This window comes from Peromyscus eremicus, chromosome X (genome assembly GCF_949786415.1).
Source record: "Peromyscus eremicus chromosome X, PerEre_H2_v1, whole genome shotgun sequence".
Lineage (NCBI taxonomy): Eukaryota > Metazoa > Chordata > Mammalia > Rodentia > Cricetidae > Peromyscus > Peromyscus eremicus.
The window spans coordinates 10,371,879-10,399,610 of NC_081439.1; the positions used below are offsets into that span (position 1 = coordinate 10,371,879).

General features: G+C 38.2%; 2 protein-coding genes across 5 annotated transcripts in view; both read right to left on the reverse strand.

Annotated features, from left to right (window-relative positions):
- Sytl5 (synaptotagmin like 5) overlaps positions 1 to 27,732 on the reverse strand; it is a 342,067-nt gene that overhangs the window by 244,672 nt on the left and 69,663 nt on the right. The gene's annotated exons all lie outside the window — the stretch shown is intronic.
- On the reverse strand, positions 26,258 to 26,783 carry LOC131898859 (histone H2A-Bbd type 1-like). Its single transcript, XM_059250100.1, has one exon. It carries the CDS (start codon positions 26,697 to 26,699, stop codon positions 26,370 to 26,372), a length of 330 nt encoding a protein of 109 aa, XP_059106083.1. The 5' UTR covers positions 26,700 to 26,783; the 3' UTR covers positions 26,258 to 26,369.

Here is a 27,732-nt window from a genome sequence, read left to right on the forward strand (position 1 = left end):
CCTTTAAGAGGCACTGCTGTTCAGCTGGGAGGACAGTGCTAAATAAAAATGGCAAGCTAAGTAAAAACTGTTTGTGGCAATGCAGGTAAAGGCTTCAATGGCTAGGAAGGTTGAATGCAGTTCTCAGTCAAGCACCTCCGAGCAGAATGCAAGATTTAGACTTTGCTTTCACTAACCCAGAAGCAGGCAGAGCCAGGTGAGAGCTATGCAATCGAGAAAAAAAATGACACCCACATTTCCAAGAATTGGGGAGTATGGGTGGTCTTTGGTGGGTTATGGATGTTTGTTATCATTGAGGAGAATATTTTTGTTGTACTGTATACATGTTTCTACTCTTGTTTAAAGGATTTTTGTATATTGACACAAATTTAAGGTTATTTTTGTTACAACACACTGTATATGTTTCTACTCTTGTTTAACGTATTGTCCCTATGCAGTTCGTTTAAAATGTAAGGTAAAGTTCTAGTTTTTGAAAGCTATTATTATAAGTTATATAGGATAATCAAGAAACATAGGTTAGTAGTTAGGCATTTATAACTATCAAATTTGTAGATTTGTTCGGTATACTTTCCAGATCATATAGAGATATATTTTAGATAGATGGTCTTCAAACTCATCAAAGACCTACAGAATATGGCATTTAAAATGGTTTGTTAACCTAAGGTTTTTCAAGACAATAAGATGCATCTGCTCCTGGCAGCACCAATTTGTTTCCTAAAAGGATGAAAAAACTCCTTATGGAGTTTGATTTCACTGTGGCAAGGTTAGCCACTGGGCAAAGAAACTGCTCTTGCCTTTGACTGCTGACAATGTGCTGAGCAGACTGGACATGCAGGACACACAGGAAAAAAGACTGTTGAACTTCACCAAAACAAGGCAGGACAGTCCTTTGAGATTCCTGTTTCACAGAAGAGTCTGTCAGACATTCTGCAGCACACAGAGGAAAATGACTGATGAATTTTGCCAATATATGTGGGACAGTATTTCACATTTCCTGATTCACTGAAAAGTCTGCCAGATACTCTAGGCCTGTAGGCTGAAGATGGATGCCCCAACGTTGCAGAGGAACTTTGGGTGACTGTCCAGGCAGTCAGATGCCTCTGTCATTTCTAGAGTTTTGAAAGTTGTTTGCAATGCACTTTCTGTTTACTCAAATAATATTATATCCTCCTGGGAATTTTGATGGTGTTGAAGACGAGATATTTATACTTGCAGTTTTCTTTAGTTACGATAGAAAGTAAATTAGGTGTAAAACTTTAGATTCACTAAGATAGGATAGATAATGCAGTGTTTTCTCTGAATATTCTAACTACAAATGGACAGACTATTGTAAATGTAATTCTTATTTGACAACTGCTTTTGACATGTACAGTTTTATTATGTTTAAGTTAAAATATTTCTTTTTTATTTAGACAAAAGGGGGAAATGTTGTAAAATGTTATTTTAAGGTGTGTTACGTTTGTTTATGTTGCATTTGTTTAACTTTGTGAAGCTGTGTTAGTTACTGTGCCTGTCTAAAACACCTGATGGTCTAATAAAGAGCGGAATGGCCAATAGTGAGGCAGGAGAAAGGATAGGTGGGGCTGGCAGGCAGAGAGAATATATAGAAGGAGAAATCTGGGAGGAAGGAAGGAGAGGAGGAGGAGGATGCTAGGGGCCAGCCATCCAGCTACACAGCCAGCCACAGAGTAAGAGTGAAAGTAAGATACCAGAAGTAAGAAAAGGAAAAAGCCCAGAGGCAAAAGGTAGATGGGATATTTTGAAGTTAAGAAAAGTTGGCAAGAAACAACCAAAATAAGGCCAGACATTTATAGTTAAGAATAAGACTGAGTGTGTGATTTATTTGGGAGCTGGGTGGTGGGTCCCCCCAAAGAGTAAAGAGTTAAAAAAAAAAAACCAACAGCAGTTCTTGGCACTGGCCTGTGTAGTTGGCTTTGTTTTCTCTTTGCTCTTTGGGGGCCCACCACCCAGTTCCCAAATAAATCACACACGGAGACTTACTCTTTCTTATGAATGCCTAGTCTTAGCTTGGCTTGTTTCTAGCCAGCTTTTCTAACTTAAATTAACCCGTGTCTCTTCTATGTTTTGCACCTGGACTTTTTAACCTTTATTTTATTTCTTTCTTTAGTTCTTACTCTATGGCTGGTTGTGTGGTTGGGTAGCATCCTCTCTCCTCTTTTTCTCACTCCTAATTCTTCTCATTCTTCTATTTATTCTCTCTGCCTGCCTATCATTTCTCCTGCCTAGCTATTGGCCATTCAGCTCTTTATTAGGCCAATCAGGTGTTTTAGATAGGCAAAGTAACATAGCTTTACAGAGTTAAACAAATGCAACATAAAAGGATGCAACACATCTTTGTATCATTAAACACTAATATTCCACAACAGGCCTGTTCACCACATGTTTATGAAGTTGTGCAGAGTAAGGTGAACAATGGTGAACAATATTTCTTTTTTCTTTTTTTTTCTTTTTTCTTTTTTTTTTTTTTTTTGGTTTTTCAAGACAGTGTTTCTCTGTGTAGCTTTGTGCCTTTCCTGGAACTCACTCTGTAGCTTAGGTTGGCCTCGAACTCACAGAGATCAGCCTGCCTCTGCCTCCTGAGTGCTGGGATTAAAGGCGTGCGCCACCACCACCTGGCTGAACAATATGTCTATTCCTAAAAGATGGTTTTATACAACCATCTACACAAAGGGCTGGCAAACACTTTCTAGTAAAGAACAACTAGTGCTTATACCACAATTAAGATTACAATCTCTACTATATTTTGTTGACAAAAGTTATGAAGTACACTTCTTTTAAGAAGGGCCCTTACTGAGATGTATGTATTTAAAGACAAAGAGTACCATGGAGCACAGTGGTAGAAAGTTCCTTAATAGTTTCTGGGTTATATATCTGCCCCTAAAGCAATAATTGAAACTGGGAGTCCTAGAAAAGGTTCATAAACTACTAGACATTTACTCAAGACTTCTACAGTATCAGTGGCCCAAATATTAAGACCTTAGGGACTCTGTTATCATATCTATCACAGAACAAAATATTGTAAAAGTCAATTAAAATGATGGATCACTAATCTGTACATATGCCACTGAAAAACCCACTGAACCACGCTTCCGAGTGAATTTTATGTTATGTGCACTCTTTCACATCAAATCTTATTTTTCAGTTTGAGAGCCAAACATTGCTTATAAAAAAAATTTCCTATTTCCTGAGGATCTGATATCAGATTACATCTCTGTGTTGAAGAAATTAACATGCTTACTCCTCATTTTCCACCTATATAATAGGAAGTTAGTGAATAATAACATTTACCTGGGTAAACCAAAACAAATGTCTAATGTAAAATTCCTCCAAGGATCCCTGTTATAATTTTTTTCTATGAAATGATGAGATTCCACAGACATCAAATGTAAAGCCAAATAGAAATTATTCAAAATATCCAAGGTTTTGAAAGTCATATGTCCTATGTTCTATGATGTATTATATTTTATACTGTAATGTATTTTTACCACTCAATGATTATATTGCATTAAGTCTTTTTCCTTGTAGCTCATGGCAAAGATAATCCTTGTATGGCACTTATATAAAAGAGTCAGTTCCTGTTCTAAGGTGTTGCTTTATATGCACTAACTGATTCAATCTTCATATGACCTCTTTGAGTTAGTTTTATTATTTCTAAATTAAAAATAAGGGAAACAAAATAGAAAAGCATTCAGTAACTTGCCCATGGCCACACAGTTTATAAGCGGTGAAGCTAGAATTCAAATTATGATTAACTGCCTCTAATGATGCTACTCCTTTGTTATTGACTTTCTATGATTTTGGCACATTCTGAAACAACATGTTTAGTTCATCTCAGCTCCATCACTGTCAAACCTGAGGCCAGCTTCTTTGCCTTCTTGTGTACACTGACCAAGTTATAAAGTTATCTGCTGCAGTGAACTTTAAGCTTTGTGATATTATTGTTTTTCTTTGCTTGACAGATATGGTATCCTTATTCTTGGCCTTTAGCCAAAATATCCACAATTTCCTCAATTTGGAAGGATCATAATGACAAGGCATTAAAAAAAAGTATAGAGTGGCAGTGCCATAAAGACATTTACCTAGTCACTGTGTACTCAATCAATCACCCTACTGTATTATACAATTATATATGTGTGTGTATGTGTGTATCATAGTAGATATATGTATACACACACAAATCTATGTGAACATGATATGTGATAGTTACATATATTCCATTTTCCCTAGTTAATCTTGTACCAGTGCTCAAAATTATTGCTGTGGAAAATACACATCTGTACCAAAGAAATAGGCAGAGATGAATTCCTATACATAGAGACGCAGTTGAAAAATGAAACATGGACCTTAGAAATGTATATTCATTCACTCCTTTTATACTTGGAAGAGTGAGATCACCTGCTTTGTGTGCTATTTAGTGATAGTTTGAAGTGTCCATCACTATGAGTGTGTGTTTGCATGTGTATGTGTTTATATGTGTTATATGTATATATACATATATATATGTGTGTATATATATGATATTTAGAATTTTTTATATCCTGTTACTATTTACATTTTCATTTGAGGGTGTTTGAAAAGTTAAAACAAAAAAGCTAATTTATTCTACCACAGATAATTTAGGAAATATCACTATAAGGTGATATTTATATCACTATAAGGTGAAATATATTTAAAACAAATATCAATATATTTGTTTTAAATATATTTCAAGTTCTGCATTTTTCTACCAATATCAACTTTTGGAGGTCTGACTATTTGAAATTTTTCTTAGTATAGAGAGGACAGAGGATATAAAATTGGAACAATTTTCTCTGACTAAGGAAAGAAAGTAAAGCTATAGACTTCAGGCTAGAGATTAATGAAATTGTGAAAGGCCTGGTGCTCCTTGGTTTCTGTGAGCACAGAGGGATTAGGGAGCTAAGACGAAGGAGGAAGAAAAGTTGAGGGGTTGAGGGAATGGGAGTACTGAAGGGGCCAATAGACCTAAGAAATTTTGAATAATGGGGGTCCTAGATAATGCAAGAGCCCTTCACAAAAGGTCACTGACAGGAAGCAAACCAGTGAGATGCTACAGCCAGATTCACAACAGCTTTGCAGATTCCAGCTAAGTACAAAAGAGGAAGATTGAAATTAGGGAAGCAGAAAAATAGATGCCAGGAAGAATCCATCACAAGTTACTTAAGTTGACCAATGGGACCCCAAAACTCTGGGTCAAAGCTAGGTCTCAAATGTGTGAGATATAGGATCTCAAGTGCATGACTGAACTTCTATATGCCTTGGTACCACAGAAACTATTTGACTAGTGATGGAGAAATGGAAAAATCGCAGAAATGTGAGCAGTTTCTATTATTAGTAGCAATATTGGGCCTACCTTTCATGTTTGCAGACCTAGGTTAGTATTTTCTTCTAATAAAATGAAAGGTTTCTACTATATTTCATCTCAGTTTCTTCGGAACATATTCTGTGGGACTGAGAACTAATAAATAGTTACATCCTATGGTGTTTAAGTTCAGAGCCAGGCATAGGACTTTTACTCACAAGAACAATGATAGACAGGATAGACAAGAATTTACTTGAAAGATAATCAGTAGCCATGTGAATTTTTGTGTTGAACTGATTTGGACATGTGCGTGCACTCACACACAAACACACAGAGAAAGAGAGAGAGATGGAGGGAAGGATGCTGTGAGATGTCTTTCTGTATGCTGTGAATATGTGTGCCTCCCATTGGGTAATAAATAAAGCTGTTTTGGCCTTTATTTATTAGGGCAAAAGCAGGAGAGAGACCAACTGCTCCCCAAGGAGCAACAAGATGCCAGCAGACCAGTAATGCCATGGCCACGTGGCAACATATAGATTGAAGGAAATGGCCTGAGTTGAGTTGTAAGAACTAGCTAGTGAGAATCCTGAGGCCATAGACCATACAGTTTGGAATTAATATAAGCCTCTGAGTAATTATTTTACAAGTGGCTGCAGGACCGCGAGGCCAGGTGGGACCAGAGAAATTTCCGGCTACAGAAGGATGGAGGGAAAGAAAGGAAGGAGAGGAGAGAAGAGAGACAGACAAAGAGAGAAAGATGAGAAATAAAATGTAAAAATGAAAGAGAAAACAGAACATCCATTTTTATGTAGTTAAGATAAACAGTAATTTCCCAATTACAAGGAATTCAGTAAAGTGGGTCTTCATTACAAATTAATTTTTCGCTGGGCGGTGGTGGCCCACGCCTTTAATCCCAGCACTTGGGAGGCAGAGCCAGGCAGATCTCTGTGAGTTCGAGGCCAGCCTGGGCTACCAAGTGAGTTCCAGGAAAAGGCGCAAAGCTACACAGAGAAACCCTGTCTCGAAAAACCAAAAAATAAAAATAAAAATAAAAAATAAAAATAAAAAAATGAGTTTTCAGTATACATTTAGCTCTATTCAGAATATGGACTGTAATATTTGCCTGTTTATACTTACGATTTTTGTGAGTGTTGCTATGAATCAAATTCAGGGCCTTGAGCATGCTAATTGAAGGCCCTACTACCAAGCAACATCTTCAACTCCTATAAACATCTTTATATACACCCTTGTTTGCTGAAAATTAGAAGAAAAAAAAAAGACAGCCTGTTTGGACTAGACTTTTATTGCTTTGTTTGAAACTATTTAATAAAATTAACTTCCATTGTAAATCATACAGTAATTTTACCAAAACTTCATACTAGGAGACAAAAACTATCAGTGTCTATATGTACAGCTCATGGAAATATATATTATGGGATTTAACTAGACTATTTGAATTAGAAATTTTAACAAGCTATTTGAGTTAGAAAAATGTGTTGGTTATGACCATCTGTTTTCCAAGTGGGCTGTTATTGAACTTCCATTTTATGATCCATATAAATGTATGTTTATATTTAAAGTCTATTTTTGAATCCTAAAATATCATGATATGGTAGCTTCCTCCAAGCTTGATTTCTCCCAAACATTCACTCCACGTGTTACTACAACTGAGCTATAACTTCTGTTAAAGTCTCTCACTCTTACTCTTTGAAAACATGGACAACATTAAATACTTTCAAGAATCATATTGTGTGGTTTTTAGAATTTTAACTGCTTTAGAATGATGTTGATTTTAGAGTTGCTTTTGTGCTAATTTTTCTAGTTCCTTCCAAGTCCTGATACTATCTTGGAAACATTTTCTGACTGCACACCACTAAAATAAAAATGCTAGTGAAGTCTATTTACATGAACCACCAACTCTTAAATGAATTGGCTGTGTTCTTGATGTAGGAACACAGTGTTTCCTGACATTCTGTTTGAATGACTAAATTCAATTAGCTTGGATAAGTCAACTGTTACAAGGACTGGAAAATGCTAAATTAAACTTTAACGAGAGTTACAAATAGGCCTATGCTGAGTTCAAAATGAATGAGGTCATGAAGGCTTCAGTCAGTGAAGGTAAGTGTGGCTTTAATACTTTTAGTCAATGAAGAGGAAAATGAAGTAAAAGCCTATTTATTTTGTATTTAATAAAGATTACAGAGAAAAAATTAAAAACTCAGGTTTGAGAGAACATTTAAATGAACAAGAAGTAATTAAAAGGATACAATGTGCCTATAAACATGTAGAGTCATGTGACTTTAAGAAGAGATTTAAAATTGTTTAAAATACTGAAGTCAATTAAGAAGCAGGAACAAAATGGCATTGTAAAAAAATATGAACTTGTTGGTTTCTGATTTGAAAGTGTCTCACTAACTATGTAGCTCAAGCTGGTCTTGAACTTGTGATCCCATTGCTCCTAAGTGCTGAGATTCCACATGTAAAACTACCATGTTTACACCTTGAACTTTACAGTGTTAGTAAGGGGAAAAAATGGAAACTAACACAGACTCCTGAAAATACCTTCATGGCTAGTAACATTAAGCACAGGGAAAAAAGCATCTTTCTATACCCATGTAGGAAACTGAAAGCATCAGTACTGGAAATATTTAATTCTAAAACATAGTCATAGAAGAAAAACTCAGACTCTTTCTGTCAATATTGTAATATTTAATGCTAATATTTAATATTTAAGTTCATGATGGTATATATCTGTAACCCTAGTACTCAGGATGCTGAGGCATGAGAATTCCAAGTTCAAGGCTAGTCTGAGCGACACAGCAAGACCCTGTCTCAAAAAAAAATTAAATACTTTTTATCTATTATGAAAAGAATACTAGACACAGAATGTCAAAGCTGGACATGGTGGCTCACACCTGTAATCCCAGTGCTCAGGTAGATCCCTGTGAGTTCAAGGCCAGACTGGTCTATATAGTGAGTTCCAGGCCATACAAAGCAACACAGTAAGACCCTACCTCAAACAAACAAAAACAAAAAAAAGAACCCTACAAATAAAGAAAAACTGGAACTATAGCATGTGTGGCAGTCCAGTATTCCAGGTTCTGGAGCACAAAGGCCCTGAAATAACAGTACTCCAGAGCTGAGAATATAAGATCTCCTGGGCTGCCTAGATTTGAAGCCTGGTCAAGTTACCCATTAATAGTACATAACCCTGATGATCTTCAGATGATCCTTATGTAAATGGCATGATGATCCCTGTGCTATGGCGTTCTTATGAGAATTAAATGGGTTTTTTAATTTTAAGCAATTAAAAAGCACTGTCTGGAATATTCTAAGCATCATTTTTTCTTTCAGTGTGGAAAGTGAAGCAAACAATCTCATCTGAGGTAACTAGTATATGCTATTAAGAAAACACCTTGAGTGATGTAGACATTGAGGTTAACAGTCTTCCTAAGATCCCTTCACTCTGAAATACCCAACATCCATGCTAGGTAAAGGGGTTTCCAGAACAGAAAGAACAGTTGTGCCTGCTTTTTTAACATTTGGATATTTGAGTACTGACACTTTCACTCCACAACAAACTGACACATTTCATGACCCTAAAGAGTACATTGTGTCTTCAAGCCCCAGCAGGCTGCCTTTCTGATGACACATTGCTCAGTTCTGCTCCAATTTTGGTGTGAGGGACTGTGGTAGGTATAGGTATTCATTCTGGGATTCTGTATTTCCATTCTGGATGTACCCAACTCTCACCTAGTGGTTCAATTCTAGTAAATTGCTCTCACCTTATACCTCACTGTCATCCAGCACCTCTTCAATAATTTTAGAAGGTTTACTTTTATTACACCAGTCATTGTTTTTAAGTAATTTATATTGACTACCAGTTTTTATTCTACAACATTCCTGTGAGTGTACTCATTTTGCAGGTGAGGACACTTGATTTTACACAGCTGATATGTAGCACACCTGAGATGCAAACTCACATTACCAGGCATTTTTTTCATCCCAGATATACTATATTCCCTCACATAGATAATCGAGGCCCTAGACTCTAGTTCTGAGTTTTAATAAATAAAACTCTTACTATAATATTTATATAATGCTTGACACTTCAAGACGATTTTAACAGAACATAAAAGAACTTCCCTGATCTCTGTCCTTGTGATTTTTGTGTAAGAATGGATGAGTACGAGAAAAACAAGGCTAACAGTATAGTGGAGGCAGTGAATGGTAGACTTGTATCTTCACCTCAGGTCTTTGGCTGTGTTCTTTCTACCAACTCCATTATTCTGTTTCCAGGGCTCAGAAAAAGAAGATATCTAGGAGTTATAGACATTTGATGTATATATGGTCTAGGTAGGATTTTGAATTCGAGAAAGTTCTTAGACTTAGGGAAGAAAAATTATAAAATAAAGAATGAAAGAAAAATAACAGAAAGGAAACATGAGAAAGGATAACCAGTGGATGGATGAAATAAAAATAAAAAGACTTGGTAGCAGTTTGGGTACAAAGGAACATTAGGAGAAAGTTTGTCTCTAAGGTTTCAAATATGAAAAAACATACCATCAATGTCATTATCAAGAACACACATGAAAAGGAAAGTGTTTGACACAAAGACAGTGACATTGGCTAAACAGTTATGAACATCAGGTGAAATTGCACATGTAACTGGAAAAATATATAGCTGATGGAAAGATAATGTCTGAAGATAAGCAGCCACTTTCAAAACTGGGGTGCAGCACTTAGGGGGCAGAGACAAGATCAGGAGTCCAAGGCTATTCTTTGCTACATATCAAGTTCAAGTCTAGCCTGGCTTCCCTGTTGTTGACGTTGATGACAAACCATAGGCAAAGGAAAGAAATGGTTCAAAGCTAAATGTTAAACTAACAGTAAAAGACAAGAAGATAAGGAGACAAAAGGGAAAGTGATGGAAAAAAAGATGAATAATCAGTGTGTAGAAATGGACAAGGAAGGAGATATTTCAAGAAATAAGAACCAATCTTAAATGCCATGTCCAACAAAGGAGACAAATGTAATGAAGAATTGGAAAAGTATTCTTTACTATTCTTTTTTTTTTTTCTTTTTTTTTTCTTTTTTTTTCCTTTTTTTCCTTTTTTTTCTTTTTTTTTTCCTTTTTTTTCTTTTTTTTTCCTTTTTTTTCCTTTTTTTTTCTTTTTTTTTCCTTTTTTTTTCTTTTTTTTCTTTTCTTCTTTTTTTTTCTTTTTCTTTTTCTTTTTTTTTCTTTTTCTTTTTTTTTTCTTTTTTTTCTTTTTTTCTTTACTATTCTTACCATGATTGTATTGATTACTTGGGTAAATTTACAACTCCTAACTAGATTGGAAGAACACAAAGGCAAACCTACATGTTCTCCACTGTAACTGCAGTGCCCAGCAGTTCTAACGCATAGTTGTCCCTAAATAAATGTCAAATCAGAAGTAAACAAAACTACAACTGGACACACAGCAGCATGATATGGTACCTGGATGTACAGTGTTCATAAAATCACCAAGATAGATGTGACATCATAGAGGAATTTAAAAGGAAGTACAATATTAAGAGAGAAAGTAAGGTGACAGTAAGGACATCTTGTATGAATTATCTATTAGAGTTTTTTCTGAAAGACAAGAGTAATATTTAATAATAATATATATTACTTCGATATTTGGTCTCACTAAGTTGTCCAATATAGCCTTGTACTCACTCTGTAGCCTAGGTAGGCCTTAAGCTTACAACCCTTATGCTTTTGCCTTTCAACTGTCTGGTGTTATGGGTCTATGCCATCAGGCATGGCTGCATTCTGTTTCTCTAAGAACTCTATCCTCTATCAGATTTTCTTCTGGAACTTACGATGGCCACTAGCATTGCCCAGCCTGCAATGGGGTCTGCGTGGTTTACCAATGTCTTTAAAGAAGAATTAGAGGTCCATGATATTGCAAGAATATTTTCAGCAGTTCATGGTAGGTCCTTTAAATCTATAATCTCAGCATTCAGTTTCATAGGCAAGAGGTTTGCCACAAGTTTAGGCTACTGTAGGCTGCATAGTGAGCCCCTACTACGTGTATTTCATTTAAATAAGGAAAGTAGCAATCCTAATTAAAATACTCTATATCAAAGAGAATTACCATGAGTTTGAGGCCAGGCTGGGCTACATAGTGAGTTCCAGAGGGGGCTCCAAGTGAGAGACCCTGTGTCAAACAACCAAACAAATCATACACAATAGAAAAGAGAGTGGAGCTGAATGTAAATATAATTTAATAACTCTAATTACAATATCTGAGAGTTCAAATATGCAGAAAAAAACATAATCAGAAGATGTGAAGAAACAGATCAAAAACGAAACAACACACAGAAAGAGATTGCATGGGAATGGAACCAGACTAGAGAGTTCTGGGAAGTCAACTGAAATGCGTGAATTTGTGTGGGAAGGAGGTGGTAAGAGAGGAACAGAGGGTACACACATGTAACATATGGATGTACAAAAGATGGCTACAAGCAAATCTGAAATAGAAAATACTAAAGATGATTAACCATGTGTTTATGCATGTTGGCAAAACAGTCATAGCATATGGCGTGTGATAAAGTTAGACAAATAAACTGCTCATTTCCCATATTTTAAAGCATTTCCCTCCCTTCTCTTTACAGACTAAATAATTGTAAGGTGGTAGTACAACAAAAATGCTAAATGTGCTCCAAGACACGAAGTAGCGGAAAACAAAACCAATCAGAAAATTTCATCAAACGTGAATAAACTGAAGAACAACACCGCTAACCTGCAGAGAGGCTAGCAGAGAATTTCAGGAGCCTGTAAATACATGGACAAAAATGAATTTCAGCAACTGAAATGCCAGGAAAATTATTTCTCATGCTTTCTCATCTTTTTGACACTAGTTGCTCATATAGAAATATATAGATGTGTTGACATGTGTGTTTATCTACTGATATAGGATTATACAGCACTTATGAGTTCTATAGTAGTTGAGGGTTTCACTAGAGTAGTAGAATGACTTCATGTATATAAGTCAGTGTATGAACTGTAACAGTCATTCATGGAAGCTACTGTCTAGTCAGCTCATGAATAAAGTTCAAAATGAAAATCTACGATTCCTTCTTTTAGATTATCTTATAGTACTTTACATACATTTTCACATATAAGGAACATTTTACACTCATCATTCTTGAATGTTTTAAATATAAACTCCTGTTGTCTCTAAATATACAGTTTCACACATTATATTGCAAGAATATTTTCAGCAGTTCATGGTAGGTCCTTTAAATCTATAATCTCAGCATTCAGTCTCATAGGCAAGAGGTTTGCCACAAGTTTAGGCTACTGTAGGCTGCATAGTGAGCCCCTACTACGTGTATTTCATTTAAATAAGGAAAGTAGCAATCCTAATTAAAATACTCTATATCAAAGAGAATTACCATGAGTTTGAGGCCAGGCTGGGCTACATAGTGAGTTCCAGAGGGGGTTCCAAGTGAGAGACCCTGTGTCAAACAACCAAACAAATCATACACAATAGAAAAGAGAGTTGAGCTGAATGTAAATATAATTTAATAACTCTAATTACAATATCTGAGAGTTCAAATAAATGAAAGAATTTCATAGCAAAAGGACCCTCTGTCTTCTATAGAGAGAGGCATGAAAACTCTTCGGCAAAATGACCAGTACTTTTGCTAAGAACTTGATTTATTTTTGTCACTAGGATACCTACTTGGTCTTAGAGATGATTGGCTTTTTAGTAGACTCTACCACAAGATTTCACTTGGAATACTGAATTCAGAAAATCCATTTTCCATCCAGAGCTATTAAACTCTCAATACTCTAACAACCCCTTTCTCCATTTTTTACTTTATAGTGAGACCCTGTATCAAGTGCTAGAAAGAATCATTTTCTCCATATTTTCCCTTTTTTTTTTGCCCACCTCAAATAATTACAAAATAAAAAATTCAAGAAAGCAAATATCATCCCATAGGTCCCTAAGGACATCATTCTTACCTGAGTAAGGTTAGAGGGCTTTTGTAGGCTCACTTTTCTTACAGACACACAAACTGTACTGGACTACTTGACCCTCAGGAAGTGCTAAGAGCAGGAACTTGAAAAACCAGCCTCCCTTGTTCCCACAATATGTTTGCACATTGAACACACCCAGTGACACACGGTAATGTTTATCTGTGGTAGACAGCTATTTCAGGAAGCATGCAATGTCTGTAGAGCTGAGCAAGGATAACAATGTCTGTAGACTGAGCAAGGATAAGGACGGGGAAGAGAGTCAATTTCATCTTGTAAACACTTAAGAAGATCTTGACATGACATCCTTTTTATACCAATGTTTTGAAGGTGATTCATTCTTTTAACATTCTTTTCTACCCATGAAAAACACTATTCATACAGACTCTGAGGGGGGGAAAGGAATAATAATGTGTCAGGCACTATTTGAAATGCTTTACATGTATCATATCCTACATTTCCTCCAAATTATTAAGCCTATGGTAATGTTATTACACACATATTAGAAATAAAAAAGTAGTTTTCTCAGCTACCCAATTAGTAATTCATGGGATCAGAAGCTAAGTCTCACAGTCCATTACTTAACCATGACACTACATTGAACAATGAAGAAGATTTTCTTAGAACTAGTACTGTGGTACTGGGCATATGGTAAGCACTGTTAAAACACTGTTAAAAATCCACTAGTAGCATCCATGAGAAGTTCTTTAAGCTTACATTGTAAATACTTCTTTTGACATTAATGCTCCTGTAACTGAGCAATGACATTGAGAACAGGGCAAATTGACTCTTGAATTAGCAGACTCTCTAAATGGACTCTTTCTTGCTGCCCTGGCTGCCTTGAGCAAAAGAACTCTCAGTCAATTAGCCAGCAGGATTCCTCTTATCTGACTACCAAAATACCTGGAGCACTCCCCAGACACCTTGAGGAAACTACAGGACAATTGCAGTTCACTATCCCAGCTTGAAAGGGTAACCTCAGCCAGGGCAGTTGTAAACAGTTTGTACCACATTCATTTTCTTAGATCACAAACTGCAATGAGCACATTGTCTCCCATCCCCATTACTCCATTTTGTTCCCTTCTTTCTCCCACCTTGCTTTAGACCTCCCATGAACTCCTCTTCCATATATATATATACTGATTTAGATTCCATATGTAAGCAAAAATGCAACACACATTTTGTTTTGTTCATTGAGATAGACCCACACTGTAGTCCAGACAGGCTTAGTACTTACTATGTAGTCCAGGCTGATCTTGAACTCATGACAATCTTCTTACTTCACCCTCCCAACTGCTGGGATTCTAAGTGTGATCCACCAGTGTTTTGGTTGTTTTCCACAACTTGGAGTCACCTAAGGAACTGTCTAGATTAGGTTGGCCTATGGTCATGTTTATGAATGAATATCTTGATTGTCAATTGATGTGAAAGACTCAAATCTTTGTGGGCAGTTCCATTATCTAGTCAAGGGGTCTTGAACTATATAAGACAGGAAAAAGGTAGGTTAGAGCTTGAATTGAGCAGTCTTTCTGCTTTGACTGTGAATGTCATATGACTCACTGCTTGAGTCTCATCATTCGGTCAAGTGAGGCTTTGGCCAGCTGTGTTCTAAGGCAAATTTTTTTCTTCAGTTGTGCTTGTATTAAACTTAAATGCAACTTATCTGTTATCGAGTACAATGTAAAAGCATTGAAATTATGGTGTTGTGCCTGATATGGCTCAGGGGTGAAGGCACTTGCCACCAAGCCTGACAATCTGAGTTCTAGTACCAGGAACCACATGGTGAAAAGGAAGAACCTACTCCCACAAGTGTTCACCTGAATTCTAAACACATGCTACAGCACACACACACACACACACACACACACACACACACACACACACACGTAATAAAAATTTAGAGAAAGTAGGGGTTTGTCTGATTTCAAAAAAAAAAGAAAGAAAAAGTAGAGTCATTGCTCTCAAGAAATTTTAATATATAAGTAGAAAATACTACTGGGTATCAACACCTCAAAATCATATTATGGGGCTTAAATCTCTGTTTTTTAGGCCCATGGTTCAACTGCTTTGGGCAGAAGCTTCTCCCTAAGGCTTATTACTCTGATCTCTGGGTAGAGCTCACTAGTACTGGTGAGTATTCTTGTCTCTATTCTTTTGATTCTCATTTAAAGTGTTATTTATAACTTCTAGTTGCTTCATGAGTTAAAAAAAATGTAGTTCAACATATGTTGCCAGATGTGGTGCCACAAGCCTATAATTCTAACACTTACAGGCAGGAGGCTCATGAGTTCCAGACCAGCCTAGGCAGTATAACAAGATCATGTCTGTAGTGATTTGAATCACAATGATCCCCATAGATTCCTATGTTTGAATACTTGGTCTCTAGTTGGTGGAGCTGTTTGGGAAGGATTAGGATGCATGGCCTTGTTGGAGAATATGTGGCACTGTGTGGAGGTGGGCTTTGAGTCTTCAAAAGACTAGAGCCATTTCTCTCTCCCTTTCCCTGTCCCTCCCCACCTCTCTCTGGCTCCCACTTGCAGATCAAGATGTAAGCTTCCAGTTGTTCCTGCCACCATACCTTTGCTCCACCATGATGGACTCTAACCACCTTGAAATCATAAGCCCAATTAAATGCTTCCTTTTATAAGTTGCCTTGGTCATGGTATTTTGTCACCACAATAGAATAGATATTGTCTCAAAGACCACATTTTAAAAACATGTTCATTTCATATATGTATGATTGTCATGCTTTAATCCTGTTTTAAAAAGTTATCTTTTTATAATTTTAGAAGTCAAATCAAATTCTCAGTACATTCACCTGTCAGGGCCAGACAAATTTCAGAGTATACTTTATGCATGGTTTAAGCTCACACAGACTTTTTTTTTTAAGTATGTCACACAATTTAATCTAATGGCTCAGAAGGCCCAGACTCTACATTCTGGAAGAGAACAGTATCTTCTGCTGAATTTCAAAACTTAAATGGGGGGGGGGGGGCTAAACCTCAGCAAAACATCACATGCTTGACATGTACAAAAACATATACACTAGGACCATCACCCAATAATATATATATATATATATATATATATATATATATATATATATATATATATATATATATATTTAAAAAACCTGGAAGGTTGGACAACCTTTTTTTTTTTTTTTTTTTTTTTTTTTTTTTTTTTTTTTGCTTTTAAAGTGTTTTTTTTTTTTTTTAAATTTTTATTTTGCAATACAATTCAGTTCTACATATCAGCCACAGATTCCCTTGTTCTCCCCCCTCCCGCCCCCCTCACCTTCCCCCCAGCCCGCCCCCCATTCCAATCTCCTCCAGGGCAAAGCCTTCCCCACAGACTGAGATCAACCTGGTGGACTCAGTCCAGGTAGGTCCAGTCCCCTCCTCCCATGCTGAGCCAAGGGACCCTGCATAGGCCCCAGGTTTCAAACAGCCAACTCATGCAATGAGCACAGGACCCGGTTGAACCAAGTGTGCGAATAAGGCCAGGAACGAACCACAAGGAGATGGGCAGACGTCAAGGCAGAAACACATACAACAAAATGAATAGTAATACACCATCACCAGGCCCTAGCCCTCCTCCAACACCTAGACCTGAACATCAGAAATTGGAAGAAGCAGAAGAAAATAGCCTTATGAATGTCATCATGAAGAAGCTAGAGGCTCGTGTAGAGGAAAAGACAAAAAAATGTGAAGAACGCTGTAAACAACTAGAGGAAAGGGCAAACAAATTAGAAGAAATCAATAAAGTCCTGGAAGAGAACAATAAAATACTGAAAGAAAATCACACAGACTTTTTTTAACTCACTCAGAGGATCCAAATCACCCTTAGAACATTGCCAACTCTAACTTCCTAGTGTCAATTTGATGAGCTACTAACTTAGTGGCTGCATGATTTCAGATACTTAGGGACCATCAATTACTCCATAATATTGGCAGTACTATATGAAAATTTGGGTTTTGGTGTCTGATGATTTTAAGAGCTTTGTAAGTGGATTTCTGATTGGTGAGACATTATCCATCTACAGCCATATGATCCCAAATGAACCCTATCTTTTTATATCTTAGAAGCTAAGCAGGGTAAGATCTGGCTAGTACTTGGATGAGATGGAAACCTAATCCATGTTATGAGAGAGGTAATAGATAATCTGGTTTGTCACTTTTTGTTTGTATGATTTTTAGATCAAATAAATTAAGAATCACAGCCATTGGGAGAATGTACTATTTTGCTTTGTTTTGCTTAAGTATCTTTATTAATATTTACTATGTCTGTGGTTAATCTTGATTATGAGTGAAACTGCAGAATTGAAGTCGGGGGTACTATTTCTCTTGACCTGTATGTCTTCTTCTATGTCTGTAATTCAGAAATGCTTTCCCTTCCAATTACATGAATGTATCATTTGTCCTACTTCTGAATGATACTAATATATTAGTCCACTAAATGATACAATATATTAGTTGAAAGAAATTCTTTTCTGAGTGATATGTCTAATATAATCACTTTAAGAATTGAAATTCACATAAAATTACAAAAACCTTTGTCAAACAAGACTTGCTTCATATTTTCTTTTGGAGTGATTGATTCTGCTTGTCAATTTGAGTGAGCTAAGGGACCACCTGGCAGTTGACAAAATATTAAACCCCACCTGTGTCTGGGAGGTTGCTTCTGGAAGAGATCAGCATTTGAATCTGCAGGCTGAGTCAAGAGCACCCTAACTGATGCTGGTAGCCATCATCTAACTCACTAAGGGCCTCAAAAGCACAAAAAGACAGGGACAGTTAAACTTGTTCTTTCTGAGATGAGACATTCCCCTTTTCCCCCTTAGCCATCAGCATTCCTAAATTCGAGGTTTAGAGACATAGGCTAGAGATGGCTAGATTCTGCCACCTCCCTCCCTCTTCCCCCTTTCCAGACCCAATTACATGGCCAGGTTTCCTGAGTATCAAGCTTACAGATTGAGGGCCTTTTTGGCCCCTACATTTGAGGTAACAAATTTAAATAGCAAATCCATTTCTGAGATACCAGGCCTGCACGGCCAGTCCTTGCACAGAAGGCATGTTTCTGTACTGAAGGCAAATGGCTTTTTATTCTAGAATAGGAAAAACGGTCATACAAAACAAAATCAAATTGCTACAGAAAACTCCAGAAAGTTTATATAAACATAATTTGAAAGAGGAAACAAATTTGCTTTAAGTATTTTCAAGGCTGACTCAGAGTTCATCAGTTAATGCATAAGATTTTCAAAAAGGGGTTTAGAATCACATTTTTATACTGGATGTTGAACTCAACTGAAGAGTTGGACTTGCTCTGTAAAACAGACTAAGATTTGTTACAGCTTGAGTCTGGTTTAATAAAATGCGCTAAAGGACCACTCTTCAGATGTATCAATTTTCTGTGTTGGTAAACAAATTAGCGAACACTTGGTGGCTTATAAAGCATGCATATTTATATGCATACAGCTCTGGATGTACAAACTCACTTTCTTTTATTCTTAGTAATGTACTCCCAAGAAGTTATCTACATTCATTATTTTTATCATACTCAACCCCCATTGTCCTCTTAGTCTTTTTTTTTTTCTCCTAATGAATTCCTTCATCTTCCTATCTAGTCCTATTTTAACATCTTTGATTTGACTCATTACATTTCATTAAGGTTTCTTGAATGGTTATTTACAGAAGCACAGGAAACTTAACTACTGACAAAAGCACTGAGGAGAAAAAAAAAAAAAAAACACCACAACTCTAGCAACTGTTAACTGCCAATCATCACTGAGTAAAAAAAAAAAAAAAAAAAAAAAAAAAGCTGCCGCTCAATCAGTGACTGTTAACTGCCAATAGCTCCTCCTGCTTCCGTTATGGAATGTTGATAGGCTCCATCTCATTTAGAACCTGGGCGGGTAACCACAGCTGCCAAGCAGATGTTATATACCTGAACAGAATAACTTCCAATAAATGAGTCTCACACTCTCATGCCCTGGATTGTTCTCTTTAAAGTAAAAGGAAAGGACTGGGCATATAATCACAGGACTTGATGGTTGAGCCAGGAAGACCAAGATGGTTTTCCAGGCTGGCCAAGTCTAAGGCCAGCCTGAAAAACAAAGTAAGTACAAGACTAGCTAGGGCTACACAGCAAAGTCTTACCACAAACAACCAAAATAAATATCAACAAAGAAAAGAAAAATAGTTTGTAATGTTTATTTAACCACAAATGAACTACAATTTAACTATTTCTTGTATCACCACTTTGAGTAATAGGTAGCCAAGCTAGAGTCACTTAATTTTTCAAGCTTCCACGACCTTATCATAAATGCTCTAATCCCCTGGCAATTTTGGCTGTATCTTTCTTCAAGCTGTCTTAAATACTTTGAAATGTATTTTATACTTAAGATTTTCTTTTTTCCAACAAACCTTTGGAAAGTTACAAATATTTCTTCTGTCACTTTGTGACAAGGAAGTCCTTACAGAAAGATTTATCTGATATACTATTAGTCAGGAGTTACATGCAAAAAAATTTCAGTCAAGATGGTCTCCCCAATAGTAACATTTTTCTAAATTGATATAGCTTCTAACTGTATTCTAAATACTTATGCTTATATACACAAATAAGTGTAGCTCTCACACTCATCAAAGATGCTTCTTTTTGCAGAAGACAGAGGTCATTATAGAAAGCCAAAACTGGTCAAAATGCAGAGAACAAGTGAGCATGGGACTCCCAGTCCCAATTGGTATGTCTACAAAGCATCCTCTACATCTAAACCTCAGAAGAGGGTTGGCGAAGATTGTAAGAGCCAGACAACCAGTACCCCTGCTGGGAGACAGTGTCTTCTACACAAAGCATCTGTGAAATCTCAATAATATGGGTGCTTAAACAAGACCCACATAATGATAACACCAGTCAACATATCTACGTGAATGGGAGAAATTTCTCAAGGTACCATTCCTGGTTGAAAAGTTACAGGTAATGAATACCTGCAAAGAGCGAGAATAGTTTTGTTTTTGTTTTTGTTTTTGTTTTTGTTTTTTTTCAGAGAAAAGACTCCTGATAGGCTCTCCTATCCCAAATGATCAGCTCTAAACACACATCTATACAAGTGGACTAAGGAGGTTTTGTAGGGATGGGAGGTGAATGAATGTTAATTACGGAAGAGCCATGCATTCAAGTGGGGCTTGGGAGAACAGGGGAGGAGCTGGATGGGGAAGATGAAAATTATGTAAGTACAGTGTACTTACATTTATGACATTCTCAAAAAATATCCTTTTTCTAAAAACAGATTTTTACTATGTCATTGTGCCTTGCCTGAAACTCACTGTGTAGACTGGGTTGCCCTTAAACTCACAGAGATCCATCTACTGATGCCTCTTGAGTTCTGGGATTAAAGATGGTTTGTTACCATTCCCAGCTCAAAAAATAAATAAGTAAAATTTTAATTTAACAAGAGGTCCTCAAGGGATGCCATAGATTATATTTGTATATTAATTCATTTTATTTATAGTTTATACATAACAATCATACATGTTTCAAAGAACACATTTTTATATAATACATATCATTTAATGCTTAAATTAGGGCATGGGAAATATTAGTAAGTAGTTTAGAAAGTATGTCACTTAATGGGAAAGAACTAAATAATGGGGAGTCCTAAATATTTTTAATTTACCAGAGTTCTGGCAGTACTTTCCTTGCTGACAATAATAAACAACACTATAGTGGCATGGTTTCAGCTATTAATTTAGTGATTGATTTGTTTGTTTTGCTAGGGGTTGAACCTAAGGCTTAATCATGCTATAGCACTGAGCTGTATCCTCAACCCTCAGTCACTATTTTTAGATGATTGACTATAACCTATATTAATATGTGTCTAGCATCTTATAGAAGTTTTCAAGTAAGGAAGCATATCAAACTTATCTTTGCTATTGATTAAAATATAGATGTTCAGGACCTGTTCCATGCTTACAAGAAAAATCAAGTAAATCATGTTTACAAATATTTTGATCACCACCTATTTTGCATATCATGGAAAGATTATTTGACCTTAAGTTCCATTATTCATACAAAATCCTTACTTGTGAAAAAACAGGCAAAGATAACAGAACCTTATAATGCCTGTGGTTCAGTTGTTGCAAGGAAAATACTAATATTCTCTTCTTGGAAGACCTAAACTCATCTGCAGGATGCAGGTTTTTGTCTTCATGAACTGTCTCAAATCCCAGTAAAAAGAGAAGAACTCAGTTATTCAGAGAACAGGATCTTGCAACAGGGTGGCTCATCATGTCCTCACTTAACTACCTTTGAGGCCTTGTTAGTGGTGACAGTCTATTATCTAGAACAGCTTAACTGAGCAGTTGGACACAATAACCAAGAAAACAAATCCGAAGATCTATCTTATAAGCCCATTCCTTTTCTCCTAACTTGTCTGGCCTGTCCCAAGCACAACACAAGTGAAAGTTCTTACAAGTGGCTACTCAGCTCCCAAATAAATCACACACGGAGAGGCTTAGTCTTACTTATGAATGCCTGGCCTTAGCTTGGTTTGTTTCTAGCCAGCTTTCCTTAACTTAAATTATTTCCATTCACTTTTGCCTCTGGGCCTTTCCCATTCTCTTATTTCTGTAAATCTTACTCTTATTCTATGGCTCGCTGTATAGCTGGGTGGCTGGCCCCTGGAGTCCTCTTCCTTCTCTGGCTACCTCTTCTTTTTCCCAGATTTCTCCTTCTATTTATTCTCTCTGCCTTCCAGCCCTGCCTATCCTTTCTCCTGCCTTGCTATTGGCCATTCCACTCTTTATTAGACCACCAGGTGTTTTACACAGGCACAGTAACACAGCTTCACAGAGTTAAACAAATGCAACATAAACAAAAGTAACACACCTTAAAATAATATTCTACTACAAGGAAGTATGGATTTTTGGAGGTGGTGTGTCACTGGAAGTGGGCTTTGATCTGGTTTTCATGGGGCAGCAACTAATCATTTTTATCTAAATATAACTATATACATTCTCAGGCAATTTGATTTCACTACAAGTCAGATATTGAGATCTTTTTGGTCAGATAGAAATACCTATATCTTATATATCTGTGGCCAAGTGATGTTCCTTCTAAAGCATTATGCCAGTCCTAATGATCACAGCTGATGCCTAGACTAGAATTTGACCCATCACTCTGTAATTTTTACACTAGGAAATAAGACATAAGAACACTTCTTGTTAGAATCCTATTTTGAAAATATTAAAGGCTCTTTCTGAAAAGTAGTCCTCCCTTGGCAGTGTCCTATAGAAAGTCAGCAAGGATCAGCAGATATGGGCTTTCAAAACATCTCTGTTCCCGTATAAAGTCTTCTTATATCTCAAGCTGTGTGTTCTGCCCAAACCAAGCAATTGCTACAAGATCCTTCTATCAATTCTTAATTTTGTTATTGCTGTTGTGTTCTTGCTTGTTTAGTCATTGTGGTGGTTTGAATAAGAATGACCCCTGTAGTCTCATAGATTTGAATGCTTGGTTACTAGGGAGTGGCACAATTTGAAACGATTAGAAGGTGTGGCCTTGTTGGAGGAAGTGTATCACTGATGATGAGCTTTGAGGTTTCAAAAGCCCATTCCAAGCCCAGAATCTATCTCTTGGCCATTTGATCAGGATGTACTTCCTAGCTATGTCTCTAGCACCATTTCTGCCTGTGTGCTGCCATGCTTCCTGTCATGATGATGATGGACTAAACCCTGAAACTGTAAGCCAGGCCCAATTAAATGCTTTCTTTGATAGAGTTGCCTTGGTCATGGTGTTTCTTCACAGTAACTGACTAAGAACACTAAGACAGAAGTTGATACCAGGGAACAGGGTACTGCTGTGACTGGCATGATCATGAAGTTTAGACTGTCCCCAAATGTGCTATGTAGCTAAGGCTGCCCTGAACTACTTATTGTCCTGACTTAACTTTCCATGTGCCATCATTATAGGCATTTCTGGAATTCTAGCCAGAAATAGTCACACACCTATAATAATGCACATCAATTCTTAATATGATATTGTGTGCTAATTTGAGCCATGTCAGATCTTGATCCTGGCCTACCATCACATTGGTATGATCACAGACCTGATTAGAAGCCTATTGGAAAGCATGGGGGCTGCAGTGTGAACCTATTTCTGGTATTTAATTGTACTCTCTCCCAACAGAGCACCAATAGATACTGGTTTGTCTCAAATTGTCCAAGCTACAGGGAATCCGTTCTCACCCTCTCCTTTTCACTTCTCATAAAGGCATAAAGACTATACTTGGGTGGGCTCATGACTTCCTAAGGGCATCAGTGTTCACACTGCCTTATTACCACCCCAGAGGGTTAGATTCCTTGTGCTTGTAGAATGGGCCTTTGATAGGGGCTTCATTAGGCTTCTACTGTGCTCCCTAAGGGCTCCTTGTTTCCTATAAAGCCCATAGACATGGCTCAACACAATGTTTAAAGGGAGAACAGTATTCCTGTTTATCCTTGATTCTACAACAGCTTTACCAGCCATGGCTGAATCAAGTCCAACCTCCAAATTCATGCCCAGAAAAGGAACTATCTCAAGGACACCAGAAAGCCTGGGACTTTAAACTACTGCATGAACTATAAAGTCTACACATAGCTGTTCATTCTGCATGTTTAACCAACCTATCTCCTGTAACTTCTCCCATACTAAGTCAGTTCCCTTGTGATGCTGTACTGTGACATACCCAGAGGGCTGTTTTAGACTACCCTAAGCCTCAGGCATAAGCCAAGTAGATGGCTTTTCAGTGTCAGACAACTGTTTAATAACCTAATACTCAAACCTGAGAGCTAGGCTGGCTTCACCCAAAAAGCATTATTTTAGAAAAGGTATCTGAGTATAATGACTAACTCCATGGTATTCTCGCTAAAGGCAACTGGGCTAGAAGAAACCAATGTTCTGTAACCAGTCAGACCTGCCTGAATGCAGGTCTTAAGCCAGATAGCATTTATATACAATTGTTATTTAGTTTATCAGTGTACACAGGAAACTGAAGCACATATTCCACACAACATCTTGGCACCATAGGCACCAAATAACCCTTGTGTACATCCCCTCTTTTAAAATGAGGCAGAGGATTAAGTTTTTCCAAGGGAAAGCCTAGATCATAGTTTCTGTTTCGTATATTTCCTTCTGGTTTCACTGTTGCCCCTCAGTGTTCTGCAAACACCCCTTGTAGGGTAAAAGGACCAGCCAAAGAAAACATGTTGGCTCTGAAACCAGAGCCAGCCGAAGAAACACACCCTGGCCCTGAAACCAGAGCCCAAAAAGCACACTTTGGCCCTGAAACCGGGGCCAGTGAAAGAAACACACCCTGGCCCTGAAACCACAGCCAGAAGGCTAAAAAGGGCCAGTGAAAGAAATACACTTTGGCCCTGAAATCAGAGCCAAAGAAACACATTCTGCCCCTGACCAGCTCAGCACAAAACCAATCAATCCCTGAGCACAAAAACCAACCAGTGCCTGAGCGTGAAATCCAGCCCATGTCTGAGCGTGAAATCCAGCCTATGTCTGAGCATGAAATCCAGCCCATGTCTGAGCATGAAATCCAGCCCATATCTGAGCTTGTCCAGGCTCAGGGATTGAAATCTGACGGTTCCCATCCTGAAAATCTTCACCCTAGAAAAACTCCACCCCTAAGAAGCCCTATATAAGCCCTGTACCTGTTCAATTAACTGCGGCCCTTTCCCACCCTGGCAGAGAGGCAGCCACCCTCCTGATTCTTCCCTCCCGATAAATCTCTTCTAAGAGGTTTGGGTTAGACCTTCTTTGACAGGAATGGAGTGGATCAGAGAAGTAACAATTTTTTTAATTTTATTTTATAATTTAATTTAATTTTACATATCATCCACGGATTCCCTTTTTCCCCTCCCCCCACCCGCCTTCCTCCCAGCCCACCCCCCCATTCCCACCTCCTCCAGGGCAAAGACTCCCCTGCGGATTGAGATCACCCTGGTAGATTCAGTCCAGGCAGGTCCAGTCCCCTCCTCCCAGGCTGAGCCAAGTGTCCCTGTATAAGCCCCAGGTTCCAAACAGCCAACTCATGCACTGAGGACAGGACCTCTGGGTAAGTGAAGTAACAATTTTTGATGGAGCAGAGTGGAGCAGAACTGTAACAACTTTCGCTGGGGGAAACCCTCCCCTAGCGGAGCTGAATTGTTATACTCCGGGGGACCTGAGAAGAGCTGTACTGCTTTCGCTGGGGTTTGAAACCTTCCCCCAGTGGAGCCGAGTTGTTACACTCTGGGGACCTGAGCAGAGCTGTAACACTTTCGTTGGGGAAACCTTCCCCTGCAGAGGCAGAGCTGTTACATTGGGGAAACCTTTCCCTGGAGCAGGGCTGTAAACCGCTTTGCTTACAGTGACTTTGTGGTACTCCTTGGATCCTGACTGCCAGGATCCTTTTCCATTCCAAGCTGCAATGCTTACACCCGATCCTTGAGGTTTATGCAAACAGTGTGCCACTCTACTCCATGCCCCTCCCCCACACACTGCCATCGCCTGCTGACCTGAAGCATTCCCACCCGCGAATGAAGTCTTCCCCCAACATAGTCCATGTTTTCACCAACCCAACTAGAGATGGTAACACCACACTGGTAATACTGAAGCCTTCTATTCTCACAGCTCACCAGAATGGCTTCTCCGTCGTCTTCCCCAGCCGCCTCCTCACATCAAGGCCACTGCTCACACCATCTCCGTTAGAAACTTCCCCCCGCCCCCAATTCACAGTTTAAGTGTCCCATGCTAGCCACAGTTTCTCTCCCAACCCCACCCCCACTCCACCCCCCACCCTACCCCTGGCATTCCTGGGTGTTTCATGATCACATCTAGCTCAAAAAAGGCGCACTGAAAGGAGTCAGAAGCACTGGTAATGGTTTAGACACTTTTAATAGCATGTCTAATTTCCCCCCCAGCTAGGGGGACATTGGGACGATTTGAGGCTTAAGGAGGGAACCTGCAGCCTCTGAGACCCAAGTACCATCAGTTCTTATCGGGTTCTGGAGTCTTCTCAACCACAGATTTGTTGTCATCTTTGACGAATTGATGGAGCTCTTCGTTGTTCTGTAATGCCTGGGACACGTGCTCTGAGCCTATGAGCTTCTTGCCACTGCTGTGGGCTTCCTTGCTGGTCAGGTCAAGGATATTGGATGTCAGGGACTCGAGTACACCGGCGAGGAACCCGGATGGCGAAGCGCTCAGTTGCTGAGAGAAGTTTCCTTCTCGGAGGAAGTGGTCGACGAGGCTCACAGAAAACTGCAGCTGAGCTCTTCTGGCGCGGGATATGTTCTGCTTACGCCTTTTATCTTCCATGGTGCCCGTTGGATGGATTGCATTCAGCTCTGGATCTCTTCTGAACTGAGTCTCTCAAGACATCAGCTTTTATAACCACCAAGTGATTATCTCTGCCCTTCATTGGTCAGGAGAGGCCTTTGTGACTACAGACTTTGTTATGTCATTAGTGCCCCCCCTGGGCCACTGCTCCTCCTTCAGTCTAGAAGTGACCATGTTAGGAAAATGTTCTACTTATTTCAACAGCACAGCAAACATTTGTTTTTCAATTAAAACCGTTCACCCCACTTTAGCCCACTCCAGCTTTGAAGATTCTAGCATCACCTTTGACATTTTGTATATCCTTCTATAAACTGTTGGTCACTGACAGATGTTACAGTTGAACATGAAATGTCCCCCATAGGCAGATGAGTAACGTCAGGGAATCCATCAGTATACTTAGACCTTGTTCAGAGATTCAAAAGCTGTCTGATGTGTAAAATCTGGGTTCTTGCCCATGGCTATGGATTATTATAAATAAACATAGCCCTCTGAGAATCTCAGGGCAGTATTGTAGAAGGAAGGCTTTAATCTCAGAGAAGCCATAGTAGGTGGATTAAACATGCTGGATGGACAGCTCTATGTGATTAAGTAGTCACCATTTCTCAGATTTTGTTTACTGCCTGAGGTGGAATTTGAGGTTGGATACCTTGTTTGATACCTTGTTGGCAAGCCTTTTATACAATAGGCCTGAGAGGTGATATAAGTTCAAAGAAACAGACCTTATAGCTTCAACTCTGCAACTCAACTGTGGGTCATGTATAAATGAAAATAGGTGTAAAAATTCAACTAGTATTCCCAGAGAGTATAACATTCTCAATTGAATTGAGATAAAACAGACAAATGAACAGTTGAAATATCTGGCAAGCTGGATTCTCTTCACCCAGAAGTGATTAATTTCTAGAAATTATGGGCTCTTTAGAAAGGGACATCCTGAAACCAGATGCCTAACCACTTGGGCTCTTCTAAAACGTCCATTTCCATCTGGCTTCACCATCACTCCATCATCATGTGA

Bases quoted from the DNA above. Each gene is read 5' to 3' on its own strand.
- LOC131898859 (XM_059250100.1), bottom strand. From the start codon at position 26,699: ATGGAAGATAAAAGGCGTAAGCAGAACATATCCCGCGCCAGAAGAGCT.